Source organism: Gallus gallus, chromosome 2, assembly GCF_016699485.2.
Source record: "Gallus gallus isolate bGalGal1 chromosome 2, bGalGal1.mat.broiler.GRCg7b, whole genome shotgun sequence".
Classification (NCBI taxonomy): Eukaryota; Metazoa; Chordata; class Aves; order Galliformes; family Phasianidae; genus Gallus; species Gallus gallus.
In genome coordinates, this window is record NC_052533.1 from 149139211 (window position 1) to 149161823 (window position 22613).

General features: G+C 60.4%; 1 protein-coding gene across 1 annotated transcript in view; it reads right to left on the reverse strand.

The window, feature by feature from the left end:
* The window catches only part of LOC121109863 (microtubule-actin cross-linking factor 1-like), a 49171-nt gene that overhangs the window by 4481 nt on the left and 22077 nt on the right, over positions 1-22613 (reverse strand). The window contains exons 6-11 of the mRNA XM_040696022.2: positions 20248-20436; positions 17684-17798; positions 10462-10628; positions 7192-7354; positions 3285-3439; positions 3128-3202 (exon numbers count right to left, since the gene is read on the reverse strand). Coding sequence (XP_040551956.1) covers positions 3128-3202; positions 3285-3439; positions 7192-7354; positions 10462-10628; positions 17684-17798; positions 20248-20436 — 864 coding nt within the window. The remainder of the gene's footprint in view (positions 1-3127; positions 3203-3284; positions 3440-7191; positions 7355-10461; positions 10629-17683; positions 17799-20247; positions 20437-22613) is intronic.

The following is a 22613-nucleotide window of genomic DNA, read 5'->3' on the forward strand; positions in this document are numbered from 1 at the left end:
GGTGCCCGTTATTAGGGTTCCGGTGCCCATTATTGGGGTTTCGGTGCCCATTATTGGGGTTTCGCTGCCCATAATTGAGGTTTTGGTGTCCATTATTGGGGTTTTGGTGCCCATAATTGGGGTTTCGTTGCCCATTATTGGGGTTTCGCTGCCCATAATTGGGGTTTCGGTGCCAATTATTGGGCTTTTGGTGCCCATTATTGGGTTTTGATGCCCATAATTGGGGTTTCGCTGCCAATTACTGGGGTTTTGGTGCCCATTATAGGGGAATTTGGTCTCTCAGTGCCCATAATTGGGGTTTCGGTGCCCATAATTGGGGTTTCGGTGCCCATAATTGGAGTTTCGCTGCCCAATATTGGGGTTTCGCTGCCCATAATTGGGGTTTTGTTGCCTATTATTGGGGTTTTAGTGCCCATTATTAGGGTTCCGGTGCCAATTACTGGGGTTTTGTTGCCTATTATTGGGGTTTTGGTGCCCATAATTGGGGTTTCGGTGCCCATTATTGGGGTTTCGCTGCCCATAATTGAGGTTTTGTTGCCTATTATTGGGGTTTTGGTGCCCATTATTGGGGTTTCAGTGCCCATTATTGGGGTTTCGGTGCCCATTATTGGGGTTTCGCTGCCCATAATTGGGGTTTCGGTGCCAATTATTGGTTTTTCGGTGCCCATAATTGGGGTTTCGCTACCCATAATTGGGGTTTCACTGCCCATAATTGGGGTTTCGGTGCCAATTATTGGTTTTTTCGGTGCCCATAATTGGGGCTTTGTTGCCTATTATTGGGGTTTTGGTGCCCATTATTGGGGTTTCAGTGCCCATTATTGGGGTTTCGGTGCCCATTATTGGGGTTTCGCTGCCCATAATTGAGGTTTTGGTGTCCATTATTGGGGTTTTGGTGCCCATAATTGGGGTTTCGCTACCCATAATTGGGGTTTCGCTGCCCATAATTGGGGTTTCGGTGCCAATTATTGGGGTTTCGGTGCCCATAATTGGGGTTTTGTTGCCTATTATTGGGGTTTTGGTGCCCATTATTAGGGTTCCGGTGCCAATTACTGGGGTTTTGTTGCCTATTATTGGGGTTTTGGTGCCCATTATTGGGGTTTTGGTGCCCATTATTGGGGTTTCGCTGCCCATAATTGAGGTTTTGGTGTCCATTATTGGGTTTTTGGTGCCCATAATTGGGGTTTCGATGCCCATAATTGGGGTTTCGCTGCCCAATATTGGGGTTTCGCTGCCCATAATTTGGGTTTCGGTGCCCATAATTGGGGTTTCGCTGCCCATATTTGGGGTTTTGTTGCCTATTATTGGGGTTTAGGTGCCCATAATTAGGGTTCCGGTGCCCATTATTGGGGTTTTGGTGCCCATTATGGGGGTTTCGGTGCCCATTATTGGGGTTTCGCTGCCCATAATTGGGGTTTTGGTGCCTATTACTGGGATATTGGTGTCCATTATTGGGGTTTTGGTGCCCATTATTGGGGTTTTGGCGTCCATTACTGGGGCTTTGATGCCCATAATTGGGGTTTCGCTGCCCATAATTGGGGTTTCGCTGCCCATAATTGGGGTTTCGGTGCCAATTATTGGGCTTTTGGTGCCCATTATTGGGTTTTGATGCCCATAATTGGGGTTTCGCTGCCCATTATTGGGCTTTTGGTGCCCATAATTGGGGTTTCGCTGCCCATTATTGGGGTTTCGGTGCCTATTATTGGGGTTTTGGTGCCCGTTATTAGGGTTTCGCTGCCCATGATTGGGGTTTCGGTGCCCATTATTGGGGCTTCGCTGCCCATTATTGGGGTTTCGGTGCCCATTATTGGGGCTTCGCTGCCCATTATTGGGGTTTTGATGCCCATAATTGGGGTTTCACTGCCCATTATTGGGGTTTCGATGCCCATAATTGGGGTTTCGCTGCCCACAATTGGGGTTTCGTTGCCAATTACTGGGGTTTTGATGCCCATTATAGGGGAATTTGGTCTCCCAGTGCCCATGATTGGGGTTTCGGTGCCCATAATTGGGGTTTCGCTGCCCATTATTGGGGTTTTGGTGTCTATTATTGGGGTTTTGGTGCCCATGATGGGGGTTCCGGTGCCCATAATTGGGGTTTTGGTGCCCATTATTGGGGTTTCGGTGCCCATTATGGGGGTTTTGGTGCCCATAATTGGGGTTTCGGTGCCCATTATTGGGGTTTCGCTGCCCATTATTGGGGTTTTGGTGCCAATTATTGGGGTTTTGGTGTCTATTATTGGGGTTTTGGTGCCCATGATGGGGGTTTCGGTGCCCATAATTGGGGTTTCGATGCCCATTATTGGGGTTTCGATGCCCATAATTGGGGTTTCGCTGCCCATAATTGGGGTTCTGGTGCCCATAATTGGGGTTTCGGTGCCCATAATTGGAGTTTCGCTGCCCAATATTGGGGTTTCGCTGCCCATAATTGGGGTTTTGTTGCCTATTATTGGGGTTTCGCTGCCCATAATTGGGGTTTCGGTGCCAATTATTGGGCTTTTGGTGCCCATTATTGGGTTTTGATGCCCATAATTGGGGTTTCGCTACCCATAATTGGGGTTTCGCTGCCCATAATTGGGGTTTCGGTGCCAATTATTGGGGTTTCGGTGCCCATAATTGGGGTTTTGTTGCCTATTATTGGGGTTTTGGTGCCCATTATTAGGGTTCCAGTGCCAATTACTGGGGTTTTGTTGCCTATTATTGGGGTTTTGGTGCCCATTATTGGGGTTTTGGTGCCCATTATGGGGGTTTCGCTGCCCATAATTGAGGTTTTGGTGTCCATTATTGGGGTTTTGGTGCCCATAATTGGGGTTTCGCTGCCCATAATTGGAGTTTCGCTGCCCAATATTGGGGTTTCGCTGCCCATAATTGGGGTTTCGGTGCCAATTATTGGGGTTTCGGTGCCCATAATTGGGGTTTCGGTGCCAATTATCGGGGTTCCGGTGCCAATTATTGGGGTTTCGCTGCCCATAATTGGGGTTTCGCTGCCCATAATTGGGGTTTCGGTGCCAATTATTGGGGTTTCGCTGCCCATAATTGGGGTTCCGGTGCCAATTATTGGGGTTTCGGTGCCCGGTGCCCCCCGGGCTGTGTCCCACCCACCCCACAGCTCCGACCCACGGCTGCCACTCACGCGGTATCGGTTGGCGCTGATCTGCTCCACCTGGAAGCGCTTGGCGCAGTTGCATTGGGCCACCTGTCTGTTCACCTGGGGGGGCCCCACGGGGGTCAGCCCCACGGCGCAGCCCCCCAACTCCCCCCCCCCCGCGCCCCACGGCCGCCCCACATACCTCATCCTGGATGCGGTCGGCGTCGGCGCCGCGGCGCTGTGGGTCGCGGTTGGGGTGCAGAGCGCTGACGAACTCACAGTAATCAATGAAGCCGTCGCCGTTCGCGTCGAAGATGTGGGCGACCGCCGTCATCTCCAGGGGGTTGGTGGGGAACTCTGCGGGGGGAGGGGGGCACCCGTGGGGGGGGGACAGCAATGGGGGGGGACAGCAATGGGTCATCCAATGGGGGTGGGACACCAATGGGGACGGGACACCCAATGGGGATGGGACACCAATGGGGATGGGACACTCAATGGGGACAGCTCACCCAATGGGGAAGGGACACTCAATGATGGTGGGGCACCCTATGGGGACGGGACACCCAATGGGGATGGGTCACCGAATGGGGACTGCTCACCCAATGATGACGGGACACCCAATGGGGATGGGACACCAATGTGGATGGGTCCCCAGATGTTGACGGGACACCCAATGGGGACAGCTCACCCAATGGGAATGGGTCATACAATGGGGATGGGGCACCCAGTGGAGGTGGGGCACCAATGGGGGTGGGACACTCAATGGGAATGGGACACCAATGGGGACGGGACAAACAATGCGGATGGGACACTCAATGGGGACGAGACACCCAACGGGGATGGGACACCCAATGGGGGCCGCTCACCCAGTGTTGACGGGACACCCAATGGGGACTGGACACCCAATGGAGGTGGGGCACCAATGGGGATAGGACAACAATGTGGATGGGTCCCCCAATGTTGACGGGACACCCAATGGGGATGGGACACCAATGGGGATGGGACACCAATGGGTCATATAATGGGGATGGGACACTCAATGAGGATGGATGACACAATTTGGATGAGGCACCCAATGGGGATGGGACACCCAATGGGGATGGGGCACCAATGGGGATGGGGCACCAATGGGGATAGGACAACAATGTGGATGGGTCCCCCAGTGTTGACGGGACACCCAATGGGAATGGGACACCAATGGGTATGGGGCACCAATGGGTCATAGAGTGGGGATGGGACACCAATGTGGACGGGTCCCCCAATGTTGACGGGACACCCAATGGGGAGGGGACACCCAATGGGGATGGGGCACCAATGGGGATGGGACACCAATGGGTCATATAATGGGGATGGGACACTCAATGAGGATGGATGACACAATTTGGATGAGGCACCCAATGGGGATGGGAAACCCAATGGGGGTGGGGCACCCAATGGGGATGGGACACCCAATGGGGATGGGGCACCAATGGGGGTGGGGCACCAATGGGGATGGGACACCCACTGGGGATGGGACACCCAATGGGTCATACAATGCGAATGGGACACCAATGGGGATGGGACACCCAATGTTGATGGGTCCCCCAGTGTTGACGGGACACCCAATGGGGATGGGACACCAATGGGGACGGGACACCCATTGTTGACGGGACACCCAACGGGGACGGGACACCCAATGTTGATGGGACACCCAATGGGGACAGCTCACCCAATGGGGATGGGACACCCAATGGGGATGGGACACCCAGTGTTGACAGGACACCCAACGGGGGTGGGACACCAATGGGGATGGGACACCAATGGGGATGGATGACACAATTTGGATGAGGCAACCAATGGGAATGGGACGCCCAATGGGTCATATAATGGGGATGGGACACCCAATGGGGATGGGGCACCATTGGGGATGGGACACCAATGGGGATGGGACACCAATGTGGATGGGTCCCCCAATCTTGATGGGACACCCAATGGGGATGGGACACCAATGTTGACGGGACACCCAATGGGGATGGGACACCCAATGGGGATGGGACACCAATGGGGATGGGACACCAATGGGTCATACAATGCGAATGGGACACCAATGGGGATGGGACACCCAATGTTGATGGGTCCCCCAGTGTTGACGGGACACCCAATGGGGATGGGACACCAATGGGGACGGGACACCCAATGGGGATGGGACACCAATGGGGATGGGTCACCCAGTGTTGACAGGACACCCAACGGGGGTGGGACACCAATGGGGATGGGACACCAATGGGGATGGGACACTCAATGAGGGTGGGGCACCCAATGGGGATGGGACACCAATGGGGATGGGACACCCAATGTTGACAGGACACCCAAGGTGGATGGGTCCCCCAATGTTGACGGGACACCCAACGGGGATGGGACACCAATGGGGGTGGGACACCAATGGGGACGGGACACCCAAAGGGGATGGGACACTCAATGTGGATGGGTCCCCCAGTGTTGACGGGACACCCAATGGGAATGGGACACCAATGGGTATGGGGCACCAATGGGTCATAGAGTGGGGATGGGACACCAATGTGGATGGGTCCCTCAATGTTGACGGGACACCCAATGGGAACGGGACACCCAACGGGGGTGGGGCACCAATGGGGATAGGACAACAATGTGGATGGGTCCCCCAATCTTGATGGGACACCCAATGGGGATGGGACACCCAATGTTGACGGGACACCCAATGGGGATGGGACACCCAATGGGGATGGGACACCAATGGGTTGGGACACCAATGGGTCATATAATGGGGATGGGACACCCAATGAGGATGGATGACACAATTTGGATGAGGCACCCAATGGGGATGGGAAACCCAATGGGGATGGGACACCCAATGGGGATGGGGCACCCGATGGGGATGGGACACCGATGGGGGTGGGACACCAATGGGGATGGGGCACCAATGGGGATGGGACACCCAATGTGGATGGGTCCCCTAGTGTTGACGGGACACCCAATGGGAATGGGACACCAATGGGGATGGGACACCAATGGGGATGGGACACCAATGGGGATGGATGACACAATTTGGATGAGGCAACCAATGGGAATGGGACGCCCAATGGGTCATATAATGGGGATGGGACACCCAAAGGGGATGGGACACCAATGGGGATGGGACAGCAATGTGGATGGGTCCCCCAATGCTGATGGGACACCCAATGGGGACGGGACACCCAATGGGGACGGGACACCCAATAGGTCATACAATGGGGATGGGACGCCAATGGATCATATAATGGGGATGGGACACCAACAGGGATGGGACACCCAATGGGGATGGGACACTCAATGAGGGTGGGGCACCCAATGGGGATGGGACACCAATGGGGATGGGACACCCAATGTTGACAGGACACCCAACGGGGGTGGAACACCAATGGGGATGGGACACCAATGGGTCATACAATGGGGATGGGACACCAATGGGGATGGGACACCCAATGGGGATGGGGCCCCCAGTGTTGACAGGACACCCAATGGGGATGGGACACCCAATGGTGATGGGTCCCCCAATCTTAAAAGGACGCCCAATGGGGACAGCTCACCCAATGGGGATGGGACACCCAATGGGGATGAGACACCCAGTGTTGACAGGACACCCAACAGGGGTGGGACACCAATGGGGGTGGGTCTCCAATGGGGATGGGACACCCAATGGGGATAGGACAACAATGTGGATGGGTCCCCCAATGTTGACGGGACACCCAATGGGAACCGCTCACCCAATGGGGATGGGACACCAATGGGGATGGATGACACAATTTGGATGAGGCAACCAATGGGAATGGGACGCCCAATGGGTCATATAATGGGGATGGGACACCCAAAGGGGATGGGACACCCAATGGGGACGGGACACCCAATGTTGACAGGACACCCAATGTGGATGGGTCCCCCAATGCTGACGGGACACCCGATGGGGATGGGACACCAATGGGGATGGGACACCAATGGGGGTGGGTCCCCCAATGTTGACGGGACACCCAACGGGGACGGGACACCCAATGCACCCCTCTGCCCCCCACCCCCCCCCGATGGACCCCCCCCCGCCCCCCCAGCCCCGCTCTCACTGGAGCTGAGGACGCTGTCCATGAACTGGCGGAGGCTGATGCGCCCATCCTGGTCGCGGTCGATGCTGCGGAAGACGTCGAGCGCGCGGGACTTCATCTGCGCGATCCACTGCAGGAAGCGCTGCCTCCACAGCCCGAACTCAAAGTGGGAGAACTCCTCCAACTGCGGGGCATGGAGAGGGGGGGGTCATGGGGGGGTGGGGGGGGGGAGACAGCCCTGCGCCCCTCCTGGCTGCCCTCAGCCCACGGGGGGGGGGGGGGGGTTGAGGGGTGGGACCCCCCGGTTGAGGGGGGCGGTGGGGGTGGGTGGGGGCATACAGAGCATGGCAGGGTGGGGGGGTTGGGAGGGACCCCATGGATCACGCAGCTCCAACCCCCCACCACACACAGGGCCACCAACCTCCACACTCAGTACCAGCCCAGGCTGCCCACGGCCCCATCCAACCTGGCCTTCAACACCTCCACGGATGGACGGGGCATCCACAGCCTCTCTGGGCAGCTGTTCCAGCACCTCCCCACTCACTCTGTCAAGAACTTCCCCCTCACATCCAACCTCAATCTGCCCTCCTTCAGCTTCAAACCATTGCCCCTTGTCCTGCTCTTATCTCCCCTCTCAAAGGGTTGAAGGCACTGCGGGTGCAGCGCTGCCATCCCCGCCATGCGCTGCGCAGAACAGCACTGCACTGCACTGCACAGCACCGCACAGAATTGCAATGCAATGGGAATGGGACGCCCAATGGGTCATATAATGGGGATGGGACACCAATGGGGATGGGACACCAATGGGGATGGGACACCCAATGGGGATGGGACACCAATGGGGATGGGACACCAATGGGGATGGGTCCCCCAATCTTGACCAATTGCACAGCACTGCAATGCAATGCAAAGCACTGCACAGAACAGCACTGAAATGCACAGCAAAGCACCGCACTGCACAGCAGTGCAATGCAATGCAAAGCACTGCACAGCAGAGCACAGAACTGCAATGCACAGCACTGCAATGCAAAGCACTGCACAGCACAGCAATGCTCTGCACAGCACAGAACAGCACTGAAATGCACAGAACAGCACTGCACAGCACTGCACAGCACTGCAAAGCACAGCACTGCAATGCAAAACACTGCAATGCACAGCGCAGCGCAGCAATGCAAAGCACTGCACAGCACTGCACTGCAATGCAAAGCACAGCACAGCATTGCACAGCATTGCAATTCACTGCACTGCACAACACTGCACTGCACTGCACTGCACTGCAATGTAAAGCACAGCACTGCACTGCAAAGCAAAGCACTGCACAACACAGAACTGCAATGCACAGAAATGAAATGCAAAGCACAGCACAGTACTGCACAGCACTGCAATGCACAGCAATGCACTGCACAGCACCGCACAGAACTGCAATGCATAGGACGGCAATGCAAAGCACAGCACTGTAATGTGAAGCACAGCACAGCACTGCAATGCAAAGCACTGCAAAGCAAAGCAAAGCACAGCACAGCACTGCACTGCACAGCACAGAACTGCAATGCAAAGCACAGCACAGCACTGCAGTGCAAAGCACTGCAATGCAAAGCACAGAACTGCAATACAAAGCACTGTACAGCACTGCACAGCACAGCTCTGCACTGCACTGCACTGCACAGCACAGAACTGAAATGCACAGCACAGCACTGCACTGCAATGCACAGCGCTGCAATGCAAAGCACAGCACAGCATTGCAATGCAATGCAAAGCACTGCAAAGCACAGCACAGCACTGCAACGCAAAGGACAGCACAGCATTGCAATACAGAGCACTGCACTGCACAGCACTGCAAAGCACCGCACAGCACTGTAAAGCACTGCACAGCACAGCACTGCAATGCACTGCAAAGCACAGCACTGCACTGCACAGCACAGCACAGAACTGCAATGCACAGCACAGCACAGCACTGTAAAGCACAACACAGAACTGCAATGCACACAACTGAAATGCAAAGCACAGCACTGCACAGCACTGCAATGCACAGCATAGCACTGCACAGCACCGCACAGAACTGCAATGCAAAGCACCGCGCAACACTGCAATGCAATGCAAAGCACTGCAATGCACAGCACAGCACAGCACAGCACAGCACTGCACAGAACTGCAATGCACAGCACGGCAATGCACAGCACTGCAATACAAAGCACAGCAGAGCACAGCACAGAACTGCAATGCAAAGCACTGCAATGCAAAGAACTGCAAAGCATTGCAATGCAAAGAACTGCAATGCAAAGCACTGCACTGCAATGCAATGCACAGCGCTGCAATGCAAAGCACAGCACTGCAATGCACAGCACTGCACAGCACAGCACAGCACAGCACAGCACAGCACTGCACAGCACTGCAATGCACAGCACTGCAATGCACAGCACTGTAAAGCACTGCGCAGCACAGCACTGCAATGCAAAGCACAGCACTGCACTGCAATGCACAGCACTGCAAAGCAAAGCACTGCACAGCACTGCAATGCAAAGCACAGCACAGCGCTGCAATGCAAAGCACTGCAATGCAAGCAACTGCAAAGCATTCCAATGCACAGAACTGCAATGCAAAGCACAGCACTGCACTGCAATGCACAGCGCTGCAATGCAAAGCACTGCACAGCACTGCAATGCAAAGCAGAGCACTGCAATGCACAGCACTGCAATGCAAAGCACTGCACAGCACAGCACTGCAATGCAAAGCACAGCACAGAACTGCAATGCAAAGCACTGCAATGCAAAGAACTGCAAAGCATTGCAATGCAAAGAACTGCAATGCAAAGCACTGCACTGCACTGCAAAGCACAGCACTGCAATGCAAAGCACAGCACAGAACTGCAATGCAAAGCACAGCACTGCACTGCAAAGCACAGCACTGCAATGCAAAGCACAGCACAGCACTGCACTGCACTGCACTGCAATGCAAAGCACAGCACTGCAATGCACAGCACTGCAATGCAAAGCACTGCACAGCACAGCACTGCAATGCACAGCACTGCAAAGCACAGCACAGCACAACACTGCAATGCAAAGCACAGCACTGCACTGCAATGCACAGCGCTGCAATGCAAAGAACTGCAAAGCATTGCAATGCAAAGAACTGCAATGCAAAGCACAGCACTGCACTGAAATGCACAGCACAGCACACCACTGCAATGCAATGCAAAGAACAGCACTGCAATGCAAAGCACAGCACAGCAAAGCACAGCACTGCACTGCAATGCAAAGCAGAGCGCAGCAGAGCAGAGCAGAGCAGCCGTACCTCCTGCAGCCGCTGCATGGCGCTCTCCAGGCGGTGCTGCCGCTGCAACGCCGCCAACCACAGCAGCTGCCACCGCTGCAGGAGCTGCGCCGCCTCGGGGGGCTGCGGATCCACTGCGCCCGAATGCACCGCGCCATGCAACAGCGGCTGCGCAGCGCTGCGGGGACCTGCAGGGAATGCAACGATAAGGGGGGGGGGCACATATAGGGACACTGCGGGGTGTGGGGCAGCTTATAGGGTCATTCTGTGGGGTGTGGGGTCAGATATAGGGACACTGCAAGGGGGGGGGGCAGATATAGGGACAGTGAGGGGTGTGGGGGCACATATAGGGACACTGCAAGGTGGGGGAGGCAGATATAGGGTCACTCTGTGGGGTCAGATATATGGACACTGCGGGGTGTGGGGCAGCTTATAGGGACACAGCACTGCTGGGTGTGGGGGCAGATATAGGGACACTGCAAGGGGGGGGGGCAGCTTATAGGGTCACTCTGTGGGGTGTGGGGTCAGATATAGGGACACTGCAAGGGGGGGGCAGCTTATAGGGTCACAACATTGCTGGGTGTGGGGGCAGATATAGGGACACTACAAGGGGGGTGGGGGCAGATATAGGGACAGTGAGGGGTGTGGGGTCAGCTTATAGGGACACTGCAAGGGGGGGGGGGCAGCTTATAGGGTCACTCTGTGGGGTGTGGGGTCAGATATAGGGACACTGCAAGGGGGGTGGGGCAGATATAGGGACAGTGAGGGGTGTGGGGGCAGATATAGGGACACTGCAGGGGGGGGGCAGCTTATAGGGTCACAACATTGCTGGGTGTGGGGGCAGATATAGGGACACTGCAAGGGGTGGGGGCAGATATAGGGACAGTGAGGGGTGTGGGGTCAGCTTATAGGGACAGTGAAAGGTGTGGGTGCAGATATAGGGACACACTGCAAGGGGGGTGGGGGCAGATATAGGGACACTGCAAGGGGGGGGTAGCTTATAGGGTCACTCTGTGGGGTGTGGGGTCAGATATAGGGACACTGCAAGGGGGGGCAGATATAGGGACAGTGAGGGGTGTGGGGTCAGATATAGGGACACTGCAAGGGGGGTGGGGGCAGATATAGGGACACTGCAAGGGGGGGGGGCAGATATAGGGACAGTGAGGGGTGTGGGGTCACATACAGGGACACTGCAAGGGGGGGGCAGCTTATAGGGTCACTCTGTGGGGTGTGGGGTCAGATATAGGGACACTGCAAGGGGGGTGGGGCAGATATAGGGACAGTGAGGGGTGTGGGGTCAGCTTATAGGGACACTGCAAGGGGGGGGGGGGCAGATATAGGGACACTCTGTGGGGTGTGGGGTCAGATATAGGGACACTGCAAGGGGGGGGGGGCAGATATAGGGACAGTGAGGGGTGTGGGGGCAGATATAGGGACACTGCAAGGGGGGGGCAGCTTATAGGGTCACTCTGTGGGGTGTGGGGTCACATATAGGGACACTGCAAGGGGGGTGGGGGCAGATATAGGGTCACTCTGTGGGGTGTGGGGGCAGATATAGGGACACTGCAAGGGGGGGGGGGGCAGATATAGGGACAGTGAGGGGTGTGGGGTCAGCTTATAGGGACACTGCAAGGGGGGGGGGGCAGATATAGGGTCACTCTGTGGGATGTGGGGTCAGATATAGGGACACTGCAAGGGGGGTGGGGCAGATATAGGGACAGTGAGGGGTGTGAGGTCAGCTTATAGGGACACTGCAAGGGGGGGGGGCAGCTTATAGGGTCACTCTGTGGGGTGTGGGGTCAGATATAGGGACACTGCAAGGGGGGTGGGGCAGATATAGGGCCAGTGAGGGGTGTGGGGTCAGCTTATAGGGACACTGCAAGGGGGGGGGGCAGCTTATAGGGTCACTCTGTGGGGTGTGGGGTCAGATATAGGGACACTGAAAGGTGGGGGAGGCAGATATAGGGTCACTCTGTGGGGTCAGATATATGGACACTGCGGGGTGTGGGGCAGCTTATAGGGACACAGCACTGCTGGGTGTGGGGTCAGATATAGGGACACTGCAAGGGGGGGGGCAGCTTATAGGGTCACTCTGTGGGGTGTGGGGGCAGATATAGGGACACTGCGGGGTGTGGAGGCACATATAGGGACACTGCAAGGGGGGGGCAGCTTATAGGGTCACTCTGTGGGGTGTGGGGGAAGATATAGGGACACTGCAAGGGGGGGGGCAGATATAGGGACACTGCAAGGGGGGGGGGCAGCTTATAGGGTCACTCTGTGGGGTGTGGGGTCAGATATAGGGACACTGCAGGGGGGGGGGGCAGATATAGGGACACTGCAAAGGGGGGGGGCAGCTTATAGGGTCACTCTGTGGGGTGTGGGGTCAGATATAGGGACACTGCAAGGGGGGTGGGGCAGATATAGGGACAGTGAGGGGTGTGGGGTCAGCTTATAGGGACACAGTGTGGGGTGTGGGGTCAGATATAGGGACACACTGCTGGGGGGGGCAGCTTATAGGGACACTGCTGGGTGTGGGGTCAGATATAGGGACAGTGAGGGGTGTGGGGTCACATATAGGGACACTGCAAGGGGGGGGGCAGCTTATAGGGTCACTCTGTGGGGTGTGGGGTCAGATATAGGGACACTGCAAGGAGGGGGGCAGCTTATAGGGTCACTCTGTGGGGTGTGGGTTCAGATATAGGGACACTGCAAGGGGGGGGGCAGATATAGGGACAGTGAGGGGTGTGGGGTCAGATATAGGGACACTGCAAGGGGGGTGGGGGCAGATATAGGGACAGTGAGGGGTGTGGGGTCAGCTTATAGGGACAGTGAAAGGGGTGGGTGCAGATATAGGGACACTGCAAGGGGGGTGGGGGAAGATATAGGGACACTGCGGGGTGTGGGGGCACATATGGGGACACTGCAAGGCGGGGGCAGCTTATAGGGTCACAACATTGCTGGGTGTGGGGTCAGATATAGGGACACACTGTGGGGTGTGGGGTCGGATATAGGGACACACTGCGGGGTGTGGGGTCAGACATAGGGACACAATGCTGGGGGGGCGGCAGCTTATAGGGACACTGCTGGGTGTGGGGTCAGATATAGGGACAGTGAGGGGTGTGGGGTCAGCTTATAGGGACACTGCAAGGAGGGGGGCAGCTTATAGGGTCACTCTGTGGGGTGTGGGGTCAGATATAGGGACACTGCAAGGGGGGTGGGGGCAGATATAGGGACAGTGAGGGGTGTGGGGGCAGCTTATAGGGACAGTGAAAGGTGTGGGTGCAGATATAGGGACACACTGCAAGGGGGGTGGGGGCAGATATAGGGACACTGCAAGGGGGGGGCAGCTTATAGGGTCACTCTGTGGGGTGTGGGGTCAGATATAGGGACACTGCAAGGGGGGTGGGGGCAGATATAGGGACAGTGAGGGGTGTGGGGTCAGCTTATAGGGACACAGTGTGGGGTGTGGGGTCAGATATAGGGACACACTGCTGGGGGGGGGCAGCTTATAGGGACACTGCTGGGTGTGGGGTCAGATATAGGGACAGTGAGGGGTGTGGGGTCACATATAGGGACACTGCAAGGGGGGAGGCAGCTTATAGGGTCACTCTGTGGGGTGTGGGGTCAGATATAGGGACACTGCAAGGGGGGGGGGGCAGATATAGGGACACTGCAAGGGGGGTGGGGGCACATATAGGGACACTGCAAGGGGGGGGGGGGCAGATATAGGGTCACTCTGTGGGGTGTGGGGTCAGATATAGGGACACTGCAAGGGGGGGGCAGATATAGGGACAGTGAGGGGTGTGGGGGCACATATAGGGACACTGCAAGGGGGGTGGGGGCAGCTTATAGGGTCACTCTGTGGGGTGTGGGGGCACATATAGGGACACTGCAAGGGGGGGGGGCAGATATAGGGACAGTGAGGGGTGTGGGGGCACATACAGGGACACACTGAGGGGGGTGGGGTTGGATATAGGGACACACTGCGGGGTGTGGGGTCAGATATAGGGACACTGCAAGGGGGGGGGCAGCTTATAGGGTCACTCTGTGGGGTGTGGGGTCACATATAGGGACACTGCAAGGGGGGGGGGGCAGATATAGGGTCACTCTGTGGGGTCAGATATAGGGACACTGCGGGGTGTGGGGCAGCTTATAGGGACACAGCACTGCTGGGTGTGGGGGCACATACAGGGACACTGCAAGGGGGGGGCAGCTTATAGGGTCACTCTGTGTGGTGTGGGGTCACATATAGGGACACTGCAAGGGGGGTGGGGGCAGCTTATAGGGACACAGTTCTGGGTGTGGGGGCAGATATAGGGACAGTGCGGGGGGTGGGGTTGGATATAGGAACACACTGCGGGGTGTGGGGTCACATATAGGGACACACTGTGGGGTGTGGGGTCACATATAGGGACACACTGTGGGGTGTGGGGTTGGATATAGGGACACACTGCGGGGTGTGGGGTCACATATAGGGACACACTGTGGGGTGTGGGGTTGGATATAGGGACACACTGCGGGGTCTAGGGGCAGATATAGGGACACAGTGCGGGGTGTGGGGTCAGATATAGGGACACAGTGCTGGAAATGGGGTCACATTATAGGAATACAAAGGGTGTGGGGTCACATTATAGGGACACAGGGAGGGTATGGGGGCACATTATAGGGACACCGGGGGGTTGTAGGGTCACATTATAGGACACAGTGAGGGCATGGCTGCCTATGGGGTCGCTCTATGGGCACACCGTGCAGTCTATGGGATCACTCTTTGGGCACACAGTGGGTTCAGTACAGTCTATGGGGTCACCCCATGGGCATGCAATGAGGGCAGTGCAGTCTATGGGATCCCTGTATGGGCACACAGTGCGGCTATGGGGTCACTCTATGGGCACACAGTGCAGGCTATGGGGTCGTGCCATGGGGATGCAATGGGGGCAGTGCAGGCTATGGGGTCACTCTATGGGCACCCAGTGCAGTCTATGGGGTCTCTGTATGGGCACCCATTGCAGGCTATGGGGTCACTCTATGTGCACCCACTGCAGGCTGTGGGGTCATCTAATGGGCACCCACTGCAGGCTATGGGGTCCCTCTATGTGCACACAGTGCAGGCTATGGGGTCGCTCTGTGGGCACACAGTGCAGGCTATGGGGTCCCTGTATGGGCACCCACTGCAGGCTATGGGGTCACACAATGGGGACACAGGGAGGGCAGTGCAGGCTATGGGGTCCCTGTATGGGCACCCACTGCAGGCTATGGGGTCGCTCTATGGGCTCCCATTGCAGGCTATGGGGTCCCCGTATGGGCACCCAGTGCAGGCTATGGGGTCTCTCTATGGGCACCCACTGCAGGCTATGGGGTCCCTGTATGGGCACACAGTGTAGGCTATGGGGTCCCTGTATGGGCACCCAGTGCAGGTTATGGGGTCGCTCTATGTGCACCCACTGCAGTCTATGGGGTCGCTCTATGGGCACCCACTGCAGGCTATGGGGTCTCTCTATGTGCACCCACTGCAGGCTATGGGGTCACTCTATGGGCACCCACTGCAGGTTATGGGGTCTCTCTATGTGCCCCCACTGCAGGCTATGGGGTCGCTGTATGTGCACCCACTGCAGGCTGTGGGGTCCCTGTATGGGCACCCACTGCAGGCTATGGGGTCGCTGTATGGGCACCCACTGCAGGCTATGGGGTCGCTCTATGTGCACCCATTGCAGGCTATGGGGTCCCTGTATGGGCACCCACTGCAGGCTATGGGGTCGCTCTATGTGCACACAGTGCAGGCTATGGGGTCCCCGTATGGGCACCCACTGCAGGCTATGGGGTCCCTGTATGGGCACCCACTGAAGGCTATGGGGTCGCTGTATGTGCCCGCACTGCAGGCTGTGGGGTCGCTGTATGTGCACCCACTGCAGGCTGTGGGGTCACACAATGGGGACACAGTGAGGGCACTGCAGGCTGTGGGGTCGCTGTATGGGCACCCACTGCAGGCTATGGGATCGCTGTATGTGCACCCACTGCAGGCTATGGGGTCGCTGTATGTGCCCGCACTGCAGGCTATGGGGTCGCTGTATGGGCACCCACTGCAGGCTGTGGGGTCACACAATGGGGACACAGTGAGGGCAGTGCAGGCTATGGGGTCGCTGTATGTGCCCCCACTGCAGGCTATGGGGTCGCTGTATGTGCCCGCACTGCAGGCTATGGGGTCTCTCTATGTGCCCGCACTGCAGGCTGTGGGGTCCCTGTATGTGCCCGCACTGCAGGCTATGGGGTCGCTGTATGTGCCCCCACTGCAGGCTATGGGGTCCCTGTATGTGCCCGCACTGCAGGCTATGGGGTCGCTCTATGTGCACCCAGTGCAGGCTATGGGGTCACCTAATGGGCACCCACTGCAGGCTATGGGGTCGCTGTATGTGCACCCACTGCAGGCTATGGGGTCGCTGTATGTGCCCCCACTGCAGGCTATGGGGTCTCTCTATGTGCCCGCACTGCAGGCTGTGGGGTCTCTCTATGTGCCCGCACTGCAGGCTATGGGGTCGCTGTATGTGCCCGCACTGCAGGCTATGGGGTCTCTCTATGTGCCCCCACTGCAGGCTATGGGGTCTCTCTATGTGCCCCCACTGTAGGCTATGGGGTCGCTCTATGTGCCCCCACTGCAGGCTATGGGGTCGCTCTATGTGCCCCCACTGCAGGCTATGGGGTCTCTCTATGTGCCCGCACTGCAGGCTGTGGGGTCTCTCTATGTGCCCGCACTGCAGGCTATGGGGTCGCTGTATGTGCCCGCACTGCAGGCTATGGGGTCTCTCTATGTGCCCCCACTGCAGGCTATGGGGTCTCTCTATGTGCCCCCACTGTAGGCTATGGGGTCGCTCTATGTGCCCCCACTGCAGGCTATGGGGTCGCTGTATGTGCCCCCACTGCAGGCTATGGGGTCTCTCTATGTGCCCGCACTGCAGGCTGTGGGGTCTCTCTATGTGCCCGCACTGCAGGCTGTGGGGTCGCTGTATGGGCACCCACTGCAGGCTATGGGGTCGCTGTATGTGCCCCCACTGCAGGCTATGGGGTCACTCTATGGGCACCCACTGCAGGCTATGGGGTCACTCTATGGGCACACAGTGCAGGCTATGGGGTCGCTGTATGTGCACCCACTGCAGGCTATGGGGTCACTCTATGGGCACACAGTGCAGGCTATGGGGTCGCTGTATGTGCTCCCAGTGCCGTGTGTGGGGCGCCCCCCCGCAGTGCTCACGTGCCGCCCCCCTCCTCGGCGCCGCGGCTCTGAGCTCCGCGCTCAGTTTCTCCCCGCAGCCTTTGGTGGCTCTGTCCACGTCGTCCTCTTTGCGGCTCAGCTCCTCCATGAACTCCTGCAGCACAGCGCGGCCCCGCCGCTCAGCTGCGCCCCCCCACGACCCCATACCCCCTCCGTCCCCCCCCAACCCCACCCCATAAGGCTCCCCGTAAGCCCTATGGGGCCGCCCCGTTTGCGGCTCAGCCCCTCCATATACTCCCGCAGCACAGCGAGGCCCCGCCGCTCAGCTGCGCCCCCCCACACCCCCATACACCTCCCCAACCCCCGCCCCATAAGGCTCCCCATAACCCCTACGGGGCCACCCCGCGTGGGGGGGGGCGTGCGACCCCCCCCACGCCCCCATACACCCCCCAACTCCGCCCCCATACCCCCCCCTCCGCCCCCAACCCCATCCCATAATGCTCCCCTCAGCTGCGCCCCCCCCCACGCCCCCATATCCCCCCCCACGCCCCCATACCCCCCCATCCACCCCATAATGCTCCCCGTAACCCCCCCGGGGCCGCCCCATTTGCAGCTCAGCCCCTCCATGAACTCCTGCAGCACAGCGCGGCCCCGCCGCTCAGCTGCGCCCCCCCCACGACCCCATATCCCCCCCCACGACCCCATATCCCCCCCCACATCCCCATATCCCCCCATCCACCCCATAAGTCTCCCCATAAGCCCTACGGGGCCGCCCCATTTGCGGCTCAGCTCCTCCATCAACTCCTGCAGCACAGCGCAGCCCCGCCGCTCAGCTGCGCCCCCCCCCCGACGCCCCCATACACCCCCCCCACGCCCCCATATCCCCCCCCACGTCCCCATACCGCCCCCAACCCCGCCCCATAAGGCTCCCCGTAACCCCCCCGGGGCTGCCCCGTTTGCGGCTCAGCTCCTCCATGAACTCCTGCAGCACAGCGCAGCCCCGCCGCTCAGCTGCGACCCCCCCACGACCCCATACCCCCCCCCCACGCCCCCATATCCCCCCCCATGCCCCCATATCCCCCCCCACGCCCCCATATCCCCCCCTCCACCCCATAAGGCTCCCCGTAACCCCTACGGGGCCGCCCCATTTGCGGCTCAGCCCCTCCATATACTCCCGCAGCACAGCGAGGCCCCGCCGCTCAGCTGCGCCCCCCCCACGCCCCCATACACCCCCCAACCCCGCCCCCATACCCCCCCCTCCGCCCCCAACCCCACCCCATAATGCTCCCCTCAGCTGCGCCCCCCCCCACGCCCCCATATCCCCCCCCACGCCCCCATACCCCCCCCTCCACCCCATAAGGCTCCCCGTAACCCCTACGGGGCCGCCCCATTTGCGGCTCAGCTCCTCCATGAACTCCTGCAGCACAGCGCAGCCCCGCCGCTCAGCTGCCCTCCCCCCACCCCCCCATACCGCCCCCCCCACGCCCCCATACCCCCACCGTCCCCCCCCAACCCCACCCCATAAGGCTCCCCATAACCCCTACGGGGCCGCACCGTTTGCGGCTCAGTCCCTCCACGAACTCCTGCAGCACAGCGCAGCCCCGCCGCTCAGCTGCGCCCCCCCCACGACCCCATACCGCCCCCCCTACGTCCCCATACCGCCCCCAACCCCACCCCATAAGGCTCCCCATAAGCCCTACGGGGCCGCCCCATTTGCGGCTCAGCCCCTCCATATACTCCCGCAGCACAGCGCAGCCCCGCCGCTCAGCTGCGCCCCCCCACACCCCCATACACCTCCCCAACCCCCGCCCCATAAGGCTCCCCATAACCCCTACGGGGCCACCCCGCGTGGGGGGGGGCGTGCGACCCCCCCCACGCCCCCATACACCCCCCAACCCCACCCCATAATGCTCCCCTCAGCTGCGCCCCCCCCACGTCCCCATACCGCCCCCAACCCCGCCCCATAAGGCTCCCCGTAACCCCTATGGGGCCGCCCCATTTGCGGCTCAGCTCCTCCATATACTCCCGCAGCACAGCGCAGCCCCGCCGCTCAGCTGCGCCCCCCCCACGACCCCATACCGCCCCCCCTACGCCCCATACCCCCTCCGTCCCCCCCATCCACCCCATAAGGCTCCCCGTAAGCCCTACGGGGCCGCCCCATTTGCGGCTCAGGTCCTCCATCAACTCCTGCAGCACAGCGCAGCCCCGCCGCTCAGCTGCGCCCCCTCCCCACGCCCCATACCCCCCCCAACCCCGCCCCATAAGGCTCCCCATAAGCCCTATGGGGCCGCCCCGTTTGCGGCTCAGCCCCTCCATATACTCCCGCAGCACAGCGCAGCCCCACCGCTCAGCTGCGCCTCCCCCACGCCCCCATACACCCCCCAACCCCGCCCCCATACCCCCCCCTCCGCCCCCAACCCCACCCCATAATGCTCCCCTCAGCTGCGCCCCCCCCACGCCCCTATATCCCCCCCCACGCCCCCATACCGCCCCCAACCCCACCCCATAATGCTCCCCTCAGCTGCGCCGCCCCCACGCCCCCATACCCCCCCCCCAACCCCACCCCATAAGTGTCCCGGTAACCCCCCGGGGCCGCCCCGCACCGCGTGCTGCCGGCTGAGCTCCCGCAGCAGTTGGACGCCGTCGGGCAGCGGTTCCCCGTCGCGTTCGCTCAGCGCCTCCTCGGCCGCCTCCACCCACAGCTGCAGCCGCTGCAGTTCCTCCCGGTCCGCCTCCGCGCGGCGCCGCTCACACTGCAGCCGCTCCTCGTGCAGCTGCAAACGGCCCCGGACCTGAGGGGCACAGCAGGGATGGGGGGCACAGCCGGGATGGGGGACACAGCCGGGATGGGGGGCAGAACCGGGATGGGGGACACAACAGGGATGGGGGGCACAGCCGGGATGGGGGGCAGAACCGGGATGGGGGGCAGAACAGGGATGGGGGGCACAGCCGGGATGGGGGGCACAGCAGGGATGGGGGGCAGAACAGGGATGGGGGGCACAGCCGGGATGGGGGGCGGAACAGGGATGGGGACACAGCCGGGATGGGGGGCACAAAAGGGATGGGGGGCAGAACCGGGATGGGGGGCAGAACCAGGATGGGGGGCACAACAGGGATGGGGGACACAGCAGGGATGGGGGGCAGAACAGGGATGGGGGGCACAGCCGGGATGGGGGGCACAGCCGGGATGGGGGGCACAACAGGGATGGGGGGCACAAAAGGGATGGGGGGCACAGCCGGGATGGGGGACAGAACAGGGATGGGGGGCACAGCCGGGATGGGGGGCAGAACCGGGATGGGGGACACAACAGGGATGGGGGGCACAGCAGGGATGGGGGGCACAGCCGGGATGGGGGGCACAGCAGGGATGGGGGGCACAGCCGGGATGGGGGGCACAACAGGGATGGGGGGCAGAACCGGGATGGGGGGCACAACAGGGATGGGGGGCAGAACCGGGATGGGGGGCACAGCTGGGATGGGGGGCACAGCCGGGATGGGGGGCACAGCCGGGATGGGGGACACAGCTGGGATGGGGGGCACAGCAGGGATGGGGGGCAGAACCGGGATGGGGGGCACAGCCGGGATGGGGGACACAGCCGGGATGGGGGGCAGAACAGGGATGGGGGGCACAACTGGGATGGGGGACACAACAGGGATGGGGGGCACAGCCGGGATGGGGGGCACAACAGGGATGGGGGGCACAAAAGGGATGGGGGGCACAGCCGGGATGGGGGACAGAACAGGGATGGGGGGCACAAAAGGGATGGGGGGCACAGCCGGGATGGGGGCAGAACCGGGATGGGGGACACAACAGGGATGGGGGGCACAGCCGGGATGGGGGGCACAGCTGGGATGGGGGGCAGAACCGGGATGGGGGGCACAGCCGGGATGGGGGCAGAACCGGGATGGGGGACACAACAGGGATGGGGGGCACAGCCGGGATGGGGGGCACAGCTGGGATGGGGGGCAGAACCGGGATGGGGGGCACAGCAGGGATGGGGGGCACAGCCGGGATGGGGGCAGAACTGGGATGGGGGGCAGAACCGGGATGGGGGACACAACAGGGATGGGGGGCACAGCAGGGATGGGGGGCACAGCAGGGATGGGGACACAGCCGGGATGGGGGGCACAGCCGGGATGGGGGACACAACAGGGATGGGGGGCACAGCAGGGATGGGGGGCAGAACCGGGATGGGGGGCACAGCAGGGATGGGGACACAGCAGGGATGGGGGGCACAGCCGGGATGGGGGGCACAGCCGGGATGGGGGGCAGAAATGGGATGGGGGACACAACAGGGATGGGGGGCACAGCCGGGATGGGGGGCACAACAGGGATGGGGGGCACAGCAGGGATGGGGGGCACAGCCGGGATGGGGGGCACAGCAGGGATGGGGGGCAGAACCGGGATGGGGGGCAGAACCGGGATGGGGGGCACAGCAGGGATGGGGGGCAGAACCGGGATGGGGGGCAGAACCGGGATGGGGGGCACAGCAGGGATGGGGACACAGCAGGGATGGGGGGCACAGCAGGGATGGGGGGCACAACAGGGATGGGGGGCGCAGCCGGGATGGGGGGCACAGCCGGGATGGGGACACAGCCGGGATGGGGGGCAGAACAGGGATGGGAGGCAGAACCGGGATGAGGGGCAGAACCGGGATGGGGGGCACAGCCGGGATGGGGGGCAGAACAGGGATGGGGGCAGAACCGGGATGGGGGGCACAGCCGGGATGGGGGACACAACAGGGATGGGGGGCAGAACCGGGATGGGGGACACAACAGGGATGGGGGGCACAGCCGGGATGGGGGGCAGAACCGGGATGGGGGGCACAGCTGGGATGGGGGCAGAACCGGGATGGGGGGCACAGCAGGGATGGGGGCAGAACCGGGATGGGGGACACAAAAGGGATGGGGGGCAGAACCGGGATGGGGGGCACAGCAGAGATGGGGGGCACAGCCGGGATGGGGGGCA